Raw genomic sequence first — 13692 nt, 5'->3', positions numbered from 1 at the left:
TACTCGGATATGCTGGTAGTAATGCAAAATGATACTGACACTTTTGAAGACAGTTTGATAGGATCTTATAAATTAAAATACATACTTTCTATGTGACCCAGTAATTCTATTTTTAAGTATTTACTCAAGAGAAATGAAAATATGTCCCCACAAAGACTTGTACATGAATATTCAGCAACTTTATTCACAGTTGCTCCAAACTGGAAACACCTCAGTTGTCTATCAATTGAGTTGATAAACAACTTGTAGTATAACTATGCAATGGAATAATACTTAACAATAAAAAGGAACAAACCACTAATGCAGGCAACAACACGGAGGAATCTCAAAATATGCCTAGTGAAAGGAACCAGACACAAAAAGGAATCTGTTTAATTCCATTTATATAACTTTCTGGAAAGGCAAAAACTAGTGAAAGAAATCAGATCAGTGGTTGCCAGAAGTTAGGGATGGGGGTGGAATTGACCACAGGGGAATACAAGGGAACATTTCATGGTGATGGAAATGTTTATTATCTTGATTGTGGTGGTGATTTCACAGGAATATACACATGTATCTGATTATTACAGTAGAGGGAGGAACAATATTTAACACTCATTTCAGAAATGTTTTTTTTTTTTTAAACCTGCAGCAAAGTAAGAATAGAAGGAAACTTTGTCAACCTGATAAAGCACATTGCTGAAGAACATACAATTAACATACCGTTTCCCCGAAAATAAGACCTAGCCAGACAGTCCGCTCTACTGCATCTTATATTATGTTAGATAAGACCGGGTTTTATATTAATTTTTGCTCCAAAAGGTGCAGTAGAGCGGATTGTCTGGCTAGGTCTTATTTTCGGGGAAACAAGGTAATGCTTTAAAGACTACATACTTCCCTCCTAAGATGAGTAATACAAGGTTCATTCAGAATATGTCTATTCGATACTTTACAGAAAGTATGCAAAATGGTCACTAATTGCACAAAAAGATGTTTAATGTCATTAGTTATTAATCATTAGGGAATACAAATTGAAACCACAATGACAAACTACGCCCACTGGAATGTCTAAAAAAGACCAGAAAATTCCATATAATGATATGGAGCAAATGGAACTTTTGGTATAATGCAAGATGATACTATCACTTTGGAAACTGGCAATTTTTTTTTCAAGGAATGTTTAATAAGGTCAGTAACATTTTTCTAGCATGTATTTTTATCTGAATTGAAAGCAAAACATCTTGTTCGTTGGGTGAAAATGGCCTGCTTTATTGTGTACACTGAGTGCAATTAAAAAAATACTGTAGTTATAATTCCAGGCTTAGGAATTTGAATAGATGCCAGTATTCTCTCCTTTTTTCATATGGGAAAAGAAAATTCATTTGTAAAGCATTTGAAGATTGGACAAAAATTTTATAGCTGTATTCTTAGGATCACTCTGTAGAGTCTTCATGATTCAGATGATGCAATGGAAGCTTCAATTCAACGTGTTAGAGAAGACTTTCCAGCTCGCATGTCCTCCATGTAGGTCAGGAATCTGGGCATGGCTTACCTGGTCTCTTACGGGCCGCTATCAGTGTCATCTCAAGGCTCAACTAAAGAAGGATCTACTTCCAGGACCACTGATGGGGTTGCTGGCCGTATTCATTTCCACGTGAGCTGTTTAACTGGGAGCCTCATTTTCCCTTGGAGGCTGCCTCAGTTCCTTGTTGTATTTGCCTCTCCGTAGAGCATTTCACAATAAGGCAGCTGTCTTCGTCAGAGTGAGCAAATAAGAGGGCAATAGAGAGGGTATATTAGCAAAATGGAAGCCCCAGTCTTTTGTAACCTAACTCAAAAGTGACATCCCAATACCATCGTTGTATTCTCTTTGTTAGAAGTACCGGTTCAGGCCACACTTGGGGAGGGGAGTACAAAGGGCATGGCTGCTATGAGGTGAGGAGCATTGGAAGCTATTTCAGAAGCTACTGCACGCTATACTAAGCAATATATACTGGACTACTACTAAGGAATGAAAAGGAACTGTTTATTGGTACACCCAACAACATGGATGAATCTCAAAAACATGCAAAGCAAAAGAACCCAGACATAAAAGATAACAGACAAAACTAATCTTTAGGGTGAGAAGGAAGAGCAGAGGTTGGGGTGGGGTAGGCTTTTGTTTCAAAGGGGTCTGGGCAAATTTTTTATGATATAGGAAATGTTCTTTATCTGATTATGGTGGTGGTAGCTATTATGTATAAATCATCCAGTTAAGTTTTTTTAAAAATACGCTGTTGGGTTTAGTAGACTGTTCTTTTTTTAAAAAAAATATTTTTCCAGTTTTATTGAGATATAATTGATATACAACACTGTATAAGCTTAAGGTGTACAGTGTAATGACTTGACTTACATATATTGTGAAATTATTACAATAAGTTTAGCTAACATCTATTGTCTCATGTAGATACAAAAAAAGAAGTTTTCTTTTTCACTGTGATGAGAACTCTAAGAGTTTACTCTCTCTAACAACTTTTAAATATACCACACAGCAGTGTTATCTATAGTCATCATGTAATATATTACATTCCCAGTACCTATTTATCTTATAACTAAAAGTTTGTACCTTTTGACTACCTTCATCCAATTCCTTTATCCCCACTCCCCTCACTGGTTACGGTTTTTTTCTATGAGTGTTTTTTTGTTTGTTTTTAGGATTACATATGTAAGTGAGAGAAACAGTATTTGTCTTTCTCTATTTGACTTATATCACTTAGCATAATACCCTCAAGGTCCATTCATACTGTTGCAAATAGTGGGATTTCCTTCTGTTTGTAATATTCCATTGTGTGTGTGTGTGTGTACATACATATATCCCACAACTTGTGTGTGTGTGTGTGTGTGTGTGTACATACATATATCCCACAACTTCTTATCCATTCACCTGTTGATAGACATGTAGATTGATTCCATATCTTGGTTATTGTAGATAATGCTGCTGTGAATATGGGGGTGCAGATAGCTCTTCAATGTTGTGTTTTTGTTTCCTTCAGATATATTCCCAGAAATAGAATTGCTGGATCATATCGTAGTTCTATTTTTAATTTTTTGAGAAACCTCCATAGTGTTTTCAACAGTGGCTGCACCAATTTACGGTCCTACCAACAGTGCACAAGGGTTCCATTTTTTCCACATCCTTCTCAGCATTTGTTATCTCTTGTCTTATTGATGATAGCCATTCAACAAGTATGAGGTGATATCGCATGATAGTTTTGATTTGCATTTCTCAAATAATTAGTGATATTGAGCCCCCTTTTGTGTACTTGTTGACCATTTGTATATTTTGGGGAAGATGTCTATGCAGGTCCCTTGCCATTTTAAAAATTAGATTATTTGGTGTTTTTGCTGTTGAATTGCCTGAGTTTTTTATATATTTTGGATGTTAACTCTTTATCAGATATAGGGTTTGCAGATTCAGTGGACTGTTCTTGATGACATCTGCATATCTTTATAATTTACCAGGTAACATACAGGGATACTGTAGTGCAGTGCCATCTTGTGTTACGATCTTTGGCGTCAGGCAGACCCAGATTTGACTACTGGCTCTGAAATTTGCTGCCTTCTAGCACTTCACTGCCCTAAATTATGTTGACTATCCTTGAAACAATAACTAGTGTTTATTGAGAGCGTATATTGGCCAGATACTATACTAGACACGTATGTAGGTATTACTTTAATCAATACAACTCAAAATAACCAACATTTTTTGAATCCCTTGTATGTATCGAACACATACTAATACAAAATATTTTCCATGCTTTATGTCATTTAATACAGTAACCCAATAAAGTGTTGACTATAGTTGGCATCCCCTCTTTACAGAAGAAATTGAGACCAACAGAAGAAGTTTTAAAAAATGATGAACTCAGTTTGCTGTCATAATTCTGATTTTGTTTTGTATTCCTTCTTTATGTGTGGAACAAAAGACTATTTGTTTGATATGTTTGTTACTCAAGCTTGCTGCAAAAAGTAACTGTGACTTTAACTCAAAATTTTTTTGTTTGTCCTTTAGAAACTTTTTAGGTTATGAACTTGTAGACTCTCCAAGAGCTTAAGCAGGAGATGTCAGGTGAAGATAGTAGATGTCTAAGAGGAGAGTGCTGGGCAGACTTGTAACAGCATCAGCCCCGTTCCAGACAAGTACAACTTTAGAAATAGCAACTTTAGCCACAAACGAAACAGCAACATTTATATGTATTTATATAAAAAGAACAATTCTTTGTCAGCAGTGACATTTTTGGAGTCCAACGTTGATAAAATTTTATGCCTTTAAAATATAGTGTTGAACCAGAATTCTTTATATGATGTTAATCACTATCCAAAGTGCCCAGATAGGAATTTTCTTTAGCAAAGTAAAAAAAAAAAAAAAAAAAATCATTAAGTCCATGAAGGGTTTGATTTTAGTAGCATTGTTTCGCTTAGGCAGCTGTGTTTCCATAGAACTTGTGTAGCATGAGCTTTTTCCCTTTTCCTTAATCACCATGGAATTATTTTTCCTCTTTAAATATATAATATAATCAGTTTTTCCAGTATTGAATCACTTATAATTGGAATTGAATTATGTGTTAATCTAAAATTATAGACTAGCACCAACCTAGTAAAAGCAGATGTGTGAAATATTTGTACATTCTCATTGAACAAACTGTTTCGTACACTGTAGAAATTAGCTGATTAATTTATAAGTAGACTTGATTCCTGAAAAATAATTTGTGGAGCACTGGGAAAATTGTGATTCCTCACTATTTCTCATTAGCATCATGTTTATTTTTGCATTTTCACCTTTCAGTCTTTTGACTTCACTGAATATCCTTGCCTTTGGTTTGGCTTTCCTTCACAACCCAGTTATTATACTTCAAGCTTGGTCTTAAAATCAGTTTAAAATCAGCTGGGTTTAAGTCTCATTTCTCTCACAAAGCCTTCTCTATTTGATCCAACACATTTTTTTTTTCCTTTTTTGAAATTCTATTGCTTTTCTCTTTAACGCAATTTAATTTAGATTTTATACATTGGCTTTATTTTCTTCAGCTATTTTTATTGGTCTTACTTTCTTCCTTGGACGTTAAAGGTAGAGAAGATAGGCAATATTATTTCCTGTTTTATAGATGCAAAAACTAAGAGTAGACAGTTATTGGATTTCTTCAAGATGAGACTTCAACCCAAATCTTCATTCCAAAATCTGCTTCTATACTATAATGACTCAGGTATTATACTTTACCTGCTATTCCTACCACATGCGGAGCACATTCAGGTATTATGAGTTGATTGGTTTAAATAGGTTGTTTCTCTTAAAACCCCCAATCACTGATATCTTTTTTTGGTAAATTATGCAATTAATTAACTAATTAATTAATTGTAGAGTCTTTTATCATAACTAATGTTGAGTTCTTCAAAGGGGCAACATGTTCGATCCAGATTTGAAGTTAGAACTACTGAAATTTTTGTTGCTCTTTCATCAGACAATGTCATTGGCTGTGCACCATGTGTCAAATATGAATGCTAGTGTTGGATATGGACAAATGTTGATCACGTTATTTTGTTAGTAACATTTGGTCTCTTCTTAATTTATACAGGAGAAATTAAACAGATTCTAGAAAATGAACTTCAGATACCTGTGTCTAAAATGCTGTTAAAAGGCTGGAAGACTGGAGATGTGGAAGACAGTGTGAGTTTCTTAGCTACCTAGAAATAAAATTAAATTATTCAGTTGACTAACTGATGTGTAAAAATTGGTTTTTATTAATGTTTTTACATATGACAGGAGTAGATTTGGTAATAATAACTTAATTTCAGGAATCAGCAGACAAAGTTTTTCAAACCATAGCATTTTTATGGTAAAACCATAGTTTTAAAGGAGTACACTATGCAAATGAAAATACTATGTGGCATGTTTTTCCTATTTCTAACTATTTTATATGAGTTAGTTTAGCACTCGTTTTAGAGAGCACTTACTTTTTTCTCAAATCTTACAGGATATCAGTAATGCCCTGGAATAATAAATTTATTGAACAATTACTTATTGGCCTAAAGGAAGTCACACACAGTGTACACATGTATGCCAAGTATTGATTACAGAACAAAGATGATAATAGGAAAAATTTTAAATATGGAAAATTTAAATAATAATATTTTTCTTTGTTTATTTGGTTAGTGGCAGGTACATAGAATGAATTATATTTTAAGAATTGTAAGAATTTTTTAAAAGTTTTAATTTTAAGGTAGTAGCTGCTATTCTCAAGTCTTAGGTATTAAATATTTCACACACTTTTTCTTTTTCTGACAGAGATAGGGGGGAGGGATTGAAAGAAATGAGTTAACTCTGAAGTTGTAGATGTTTGAGGTGGAAATATTATTAAATTTTTTCACACTAGCTACTGAGTCGATATTTCAGTATCCAGGCTTAAACTTAGAATCTTCAACTTAGGTTCAATTCTTCGTCAATGGCTTCTGGTAGACATTGTGCTTTTAAATACTTACATGTGGATTCCCTTGATATATGGAGATGTTCTGAGTATTTCAAGATGTTTATAGGAATTTCAGGTTGGCAAGATGTTTATAAATTTAGGTACCAAGTTAGTGATGTGCTATTTTAAGGGTCAGCAAACTTTTTCTGTACAGTTAGGTAGTAAATATTTTAGGCTTTGTGGTCCATATTGTATCTGTTGTAGCTAATTAATTCTGCTGTCATAGCGTGAAAGGAGCCATAGGCCATATGTGAAAGAGTGAGCATAAAACCTTTCTTAACCCACAGGCCATACAAAAACAGGCAGTGGGTTGGATCTGTCCCATAGGCCATCATTTGCTGACCGCTATTGCTGTGCTGTATGGCTGTTCTAATTGAAGTGTGGATTAAAAGTGCTGATTTAGTAAATCAACAATTTTGACAGAAGTAAAACACCAAAATGCAATCATTTACATAGCTATATCATTTATTCATTCATTGAGAAACCTATGGATATAAATCATACTTGCATGGCATTTTCAATAGTTTGTGAAGAGAAAGGCGGTCATTTTGAAAATGTACTTAAAACTATATGTTGTAATATTTGAACATAGTCTGTATTGCCAATAATATTTTCAGTTACTTATTTCCATGTACTTTTTTCTCTACGTGATTTCTGCTATTCCTACACCTTTAATTTTCTGACTGCTCCCAAATTTTTATTTCTAGTTTATACTTCTGTGAAAATTCCCATGTCCAAATTGGTAATTCACTTTTGTGCGTACCTTACTGGTATCTTTTTTTTTTTTTTTTAATTGGGGAATGGTGTGTTTCTCCAGGGCCCATCAGCTCCAAGTCGTTATCCTTCAATCTAGTTGTGGAGGGCACAGCTCAGCTGCAAATCCAGTTGCCATTTTCAATCCTTAGGTGCCCACCATCCCATGCGGGAACTGTCAACCTTGTTGTTGAGAGCTCACGCTCTAGCCATCCAGCCGCCTCTCCAGAAGCTCAGTGGCAGCCCGTTGTCTTCAATCTAGTTGTGGAGGGCGCAGCTCACTGGCCCATGTGGGACTCAAACCAACAACCCTGTAGTTCAGAGCCTGCGCTGTAACCAACTGAGCCATCCAGCTGTCCTGTTACTGGTATCTTTAACTTGACATGTTTAAAGCAGTGCTCTTGATTTTCTTTCACGTGCCATTTCTCTAACGGTCTTCCCCAACAAATGGTACCACTATGTAGCCCCTGCTCAGTTAAACAATGTGGGTATCAGTCGTTTCCCAGTTAAATCATCACTGAATCCTTTGGTAAATCCTATAGATTCTATCTCCAAAATATGTCTCAACCATGGGCACTTTTCAGTATTTTTATTGCACGTCCTAATCCAAGCCATTAACATCTCTTGCTTGGACCGATGTAATAGCTTCATCATTGTTTTCTGAGCTTCCTTTCTTGGGTTTTTCCAGTGCATTCTCCCCACAGCAGCCAGAGTAATCTTTTAAAAACAAATGGAATTATATCACTCTTCTGTTAAGACATATTATAGCTTTTTTTTTTTTTTTTGCACTTTCAGTAAAATTCAAGCTACTCACCATGGTTTAAAGGCATTGTGTTATTTACCTTCTGTTCACCACTACAACCTCATCTTCAGCCTTTCTTACCCTTGCTTTCCATACCTCCTTTGAATTCTTCTAATAGGTGCAAGCTCTTTATATCTTTACCTGACAGATGCTATTCAACTGCCTGGAATGCCTTACCTCCAACTCTTCATATGGGTGGCTCTTTTTCATCCTTCAAGTCTCAGTTTAAATGTTATTTTCTTGAACAGGCGTTTGTAAAAAATTTGGCTCCCATCCCATTATTCTCCATCAGAGCACCTTCAGTAGAGGGACCACATCTGTTTCTTTCACCGTTGTGTATCCAATGCCTGATATAATAAGGCATCAAATAAATGTTCATGGAATGAATGAATAAATGACTTAAAGTATCCATTTATTTAATCATGCCATATGTGGTTTGAGGGGGAAGATTTAGTGTAAAATCTTTGGATGATGGCATGGTAAAAGGACGATACTGACTTGATCAAGTGGTAAGACTAAGCATTGATCTGTAATCTACAATATAAAATAATGAAAGATAAAAAGGTAAAAATAATCTTCCTATGTTAACATGAATGTGTTTGGTTTGTTTGCATGTTAATTCTATAGAGGTAACACAGATCAATTTCAAAAGGACTTAACATATATTTGACATAAAGATTCAGAACTTTTAAGTTCTCCCGGTAGATTCTGAAATTATAAGTAATTGCCTCCTACGGTTGTTTTTGTTTGTTTTTTGTTTTTGTTTTTCTTTTTTTAAACCATGGGTCACAAACCATTAGTATGTTCTGAAGTTGAGTGGGTTATAGCCAGATTTGGAAAGAAAAAAAATAGGATCAAAGATGTCAGAGTGTGTTGCAAATAGTAAGGTTATTTGTTTTTATTTAATACATGACTAATATGAGTCAAGAGTAAATCCTAATGCCCTTGGAGTACGACTGTGCACTTCGTAAGATGGAGGGGTCAAGAATGAGTTTCTCATGTTTTACGCTTGGGTAAGATCAGCCCTCGTCCCTACTTCCATCTGCAGGGTTAAGAAATTCCTAGACATCACTCCACCTTACTTGCCAACACTTTCAACCTTGACATTATTATTTGCTTTGATTCAACCAGGACTAATTTCATTATGCCCTTTCCAACTGTTTATGCCAGTCCCTGCAAGGAGTGTAAGATTTCCATGTCTCCCTTCACTCAAATCTCCAGTCTCTGCACATCTCATGTCTTTCTCTATCCTTTTTCCTCTCCAACGCCTCAAACCTTTTTGCCATGCCCTGTAGAACTAATTCATCATTAGTAAAATTTCTTCTGTTGTCAACCTCTTCCTTGCACATTTTCTTCACCATCTTCCTCTGACTGAAATCTATCTTCTGAGAACATTGTTTCTCTGTAGCTTTCTCAGTGTTAATTGCTTTTCTCTAGCAACCATCATATCACTGGACTAACTGGTAATATATACAGTAATCCCCCCTTACGCATGGCTTCGCCTTCTGTGGCTTCAGTTACCCATGGTCAACCATGGTCTAAAAATATTAAATGGAAAAGTCCAGAAATAAATAATTCATAAGTTTTAAATTTCACGCCATTCAGAGAAGTGGGATGAAATCTCTCACTTCTTATCGTGTCCCCCCGGGACATGAGTCATCCCTTTGTCCAGTTTATCTGTACTATATGTACAGTACAATAATATATTTTGAGAGACAGAGAGAGACCATATTCACATAACTTCTATTACAGTATATTGTTATAATTGTTCTATTTTGTTATTAGTTATTAATTTCTTACTGTGCCTAATTTATAAATTAAACTTTATCCTAGGTATGTGTGTACAGAAAAAACATAGTACATGTAGGGTTCAGGTCCATAGTTTCAGGCATCCCGTTGGAGTCTTGGAATGTATCCTCCACAGATCAGGGGTCTACTGTATGTCCTCATTGTTCCTAATTTCCACTTCCAGACGTTATTACCTCCTCTCTAAAAACCTTCAGCTTTGAATTTCATGTCAAAAATTATATCACCTGCTATTGAAGTCATCTCCCCTCATTTCCTGATGGTTTTTAGTTGCTGGTTTATAATTGCTTATCTGCCTTAACACTTAGTAATTTGAATCTTTTTAAATGATTCTTCCAACACCTTGGTTTCTTAGTTTCTTGAACTTCTTTCCTTCAAAGACTTGTTTCTTCATCCTGTCAGCCATATTTTCTCATGGTCTTATTATTTAATTACAACAATTCTCAAATCTTAATTTCTTTTTTTAATTAAAGTTTATTGGGGTGACAGTCGTTAGCATAGTTACATAGTTTTCAGGTGCACAATTCTGTAGTACATTATCTATATCTCACATTATGTGTTCACCATCCAGAGTCAGATCTCCTCCATCACCATATATTTGACCCCATTTAACTTCTTTCAGAACCCCCCCTCCCCTCTTACCCTCTGGTAACCCCTAAACTATTGTCTATGTCTATGAGCTTTTGTTTCTTCATTTGTTTGTCTTGTTCTTCTGTTGTTTTCAGTTTTATATAACACACATCAGTGAAAAAAATCTTAATTTCAAGCTTTCGTTTTCTTCTCAATCATCTCTCATCTTTCTAGCTCACTTCTGTTAGTATCCTAACTCCAACAATCCTTAGCCTCATTCATACCTCCAATCCATTGTTTCTACCATCTTTTCATGATTACCTCTTTCATGTCCTCTGTTCCTTCCTTACAGTAGGTTAAACCTCACGGTCAGCCTTATAATCATTTTCTTGCATATAGCCTCAATTCTTGCTGCATGGATCTAGCTTGACAAAAATCCTTACCTTGATAAATCCAACTCTGTCCTATGCTTTACGGCTAAATGTGGCTGGAGAAAAACAAAATCGTGCGTGTATCTTTAAATTTTTGACCATGATCTTCAAAGGGCCCTTAATGTTTCTAGGCGATCATAGTATGTTTACCTGGTTTATCCACTTTCTCCTAAATGTCTATTTTATACTTATCCTCTCCTCAGACCTTTAAAACACCTGTCCCCCATTCTCACTCTCAGCTGATGACTTTGCTTTCTATTTTGTTTCACTGACAAAATAAAAGGCAATCACAGAAGAATTTCCACAAGTTCCTAACTTAGTCTCTGTTTACTTACCTGCACCTTACACACATACTATTCTTTTTCTTCTGTTACTGTACATGGCCTGTCCAAACTCCTATCTAAGACCAAATCTCCATGTTTGCTTTGGATTTCATTCTGTATCCTCTCTGGCCTATTCAGTACTTCACTCTTCTCTGTCTGTCCTGCATTATCAATATTTTCCTCTAGTAGAGTGTTACCATTAATATTCAAACATGATGTTACTCTTCCATTTTTTTCTTGATCCTATTTCCTCTTTCAGAAATTGCTTCATTTCTCTAGTCCCCTTGATAACAAAACTCTTCCTAAAGTGTTGTCTATATTTGTTGTCTAATTCCTTTCCTCCCTTTTCTCTTGAGCCCAGTCTAAGCTAATGCTCTGCTCGTGCTCTTGCCAAAGTCACCAGTGACCACATTATTGTCTTACCTGGTGTCGTGGCTTTTAAGTATCATCTGTACACTATCAATTTCATATCTCTAATTTATATCTCTATGCAGACATGTTTCCTGAATTCCTGATTTATATATCCATTGCTTACTTATCTTCTTCACCGAATGTCTAATTACATTTCAAACTTACGTGTCCAAAATGGAAGTCTTCATCTGCACCCATGTCAATTGGTGACAACTTCTTGCTTCCAATTGTTCATTCGAAAATCTTTTAGTTCATTATTGACTCTTTTCTGTCATAACATATATCCCATCTGTCAGGAAATCCTTTTGGTGCTATCTTACAAATATATCCAGAGTTCAACTATGGTGAATTGGTACCACTTCTGCCACCAGAACACCGGTGTAAGCCCTCGTCAGCCTTATCTTAGTATATTTCTTTAGCCTCCTCTGTGCTTCTGCCCTCCTCTGTCAACACTTCCCCATCCATTTTCAACACACAACTGACAAAGTGATCCTTTTATGAATTCAGTCATGTCACTCCTATAGCTTCCCCTCTCATTCAGAGTAAAAGTCAAAGCCCTTACATTAGCCTAAATGGCTCTACACATTTCCTGCCCCTGCCATTACTGTTACTTCTCTGACCTATCTCCTGCTTGTGCTCATTTGGCTTCAGTTATGTTGGACTCCTTGTTTTTTGTTAAGCATTTTGCACTGACTATTCCCTTTGCCTGAAATATTCTTTTTCTATATGTTCTCATGGTATTTTCTCATCACCTTCTAATCTTTGCTCAAATGTCACATTCTCCAGGTGAGAACCACCCTGATAATTCAGTTTAAAATTACGTAACTCCCCAACCTCATTTCCTTTAACCCTCCTTTCCTGCTTTATTTTTACTCAAAAAATTATCACTTTCTAATACTCAAATATATAGGTTACTTATTCCTACTACGGTGTAAGCTCCATGAGATCAGGGTTTTTAGATTATCCTGTCCACTGCTATATCCTCACTGTTTAGAATAATCCTGGCACGGAGTAGGTGGCTTAGTAAATATCTGTTGAATAAATATGTGTCCTGGGTTATGATGTAAAGATGTAAAAGTGTGTTTCTTGATGTGTATTGCTGTCAAAAAAGTTTGAAGTATATTAGCAAGTATTTACTATCAAGTTGGGAATTTGAAAAATATGTAGAAGTTTTATGGCAAAGAAATTGAATCAAATTTTGTACGGTTATGAAGATAATAGATCAGATGTAACCCAAAAGTAGTTTATTCACCCCAGAGAGAGTGCTTTAACAACAGCAAAAAATTCTCTGGATTAAGAGTTAAGTGACCTGAATGACCTAAATAACACTCGCTAGAAACCTCATCCAAGTCACTTCCCGTCTCGGCTGCAGCTCCTCATCTATAAAGTCATTGGGTTGAGGTACCCTCTATGATCTTTTCTAGGTCTAATGATCTCTGAAAAACTACATTTCTAATTTTTGCTATAACGATCCTGGAATGAAGTGCATATTAGTTGCAAGGACATACTTTTCCAATGAAGATATTAATGAGTCTTACTGTGTTCTTATGTATTTGTAGTTCTTCATGAACTAAAGAATTTGTATTTTAACAATTCATATTTATGATAATTTATGATACATATGGAGAAACAAGGTTATTTGGATTCAAAATTATTCATTACCCGATTTAGGAAATTGTCAAAAGATAAAAAGTTAAACTATAATATTGAGAATTTTTTAAGAACTATAGAAAAAAATTAATGCACAATCAACAGTCATTTTTTGTTTGTTTTTATTTCTTCTTTTTCAGATGGTCTTAAAATCGCTACATCTGCCAAAAAACAACAGTCTTTATGTTCTTACACCAGACTTGCCACCTCCTTCATCATCTAGTCATGCTGGGTAAGGTGTTTACTTTTTCTGTGACTCTGAAATGAAAATTTTGATTGTTAATAGTGTTGCTTTAAGCTATATATAAATATCAAAATCAAATCAAATCAAAATCTTGTTGAACCTGTAACTTACCAACAGCTGTTAATTATACAAATTTTCAAATTATTTAGTTTGGATAATTTATTTGTTTGATTTTGATTTTAGTGGTTTAATCATTTTTTCCAAAGAAAATCTTTAGCTAAGC

The 13692-nt window shown here is 35.1% G+C and overlaps 1 protein-coding gene across 1 annotated transcript in view; it reads left to right on the top strand.

Moving 5' to 3' along the window:
- The window catches only part of FAF1 (Fas associated factor 1), a 394652-nt gene that overhangs the window by 129861 nt on the left and 251099 nt on the right, over window positions 1-13692 (top strand). The window contains exons 5-6 of the mRNA XM_033115190.1: window positions 5589-5680; window positions 13366-13457. Coding sequence (XP_032971081.1) covers window positions 5589-5680; window positions 13366-13457 — 184 coding nt within the window. The remainder of the gene's footprint in view (window positions 1-5588; window positions 5681-13365; window positions 13458-13692) is intronic.

Source organism: Rhinolophus ferrumequinum, chromosome 9, assembly GCF_004115265.2.
Source record: "Rhinolophus ferrumequinum isolate MPI-CBG mRhiFer1 chromosome 9, mRhiFer1_v1.p, whole genome shotgun sequence".
Taxonomy (NCBI): Eukaryota; Metazoa; Chordata; class Mammalia; order Chiroptera; family Rhinolophidae; genus Rhinolophus; species Rhinolophus ferrumequinum.
Note: the sequence above shows the minus strand (reverse complement) of the source record. Positions and strands in the feature narration are given on the sequence as shown.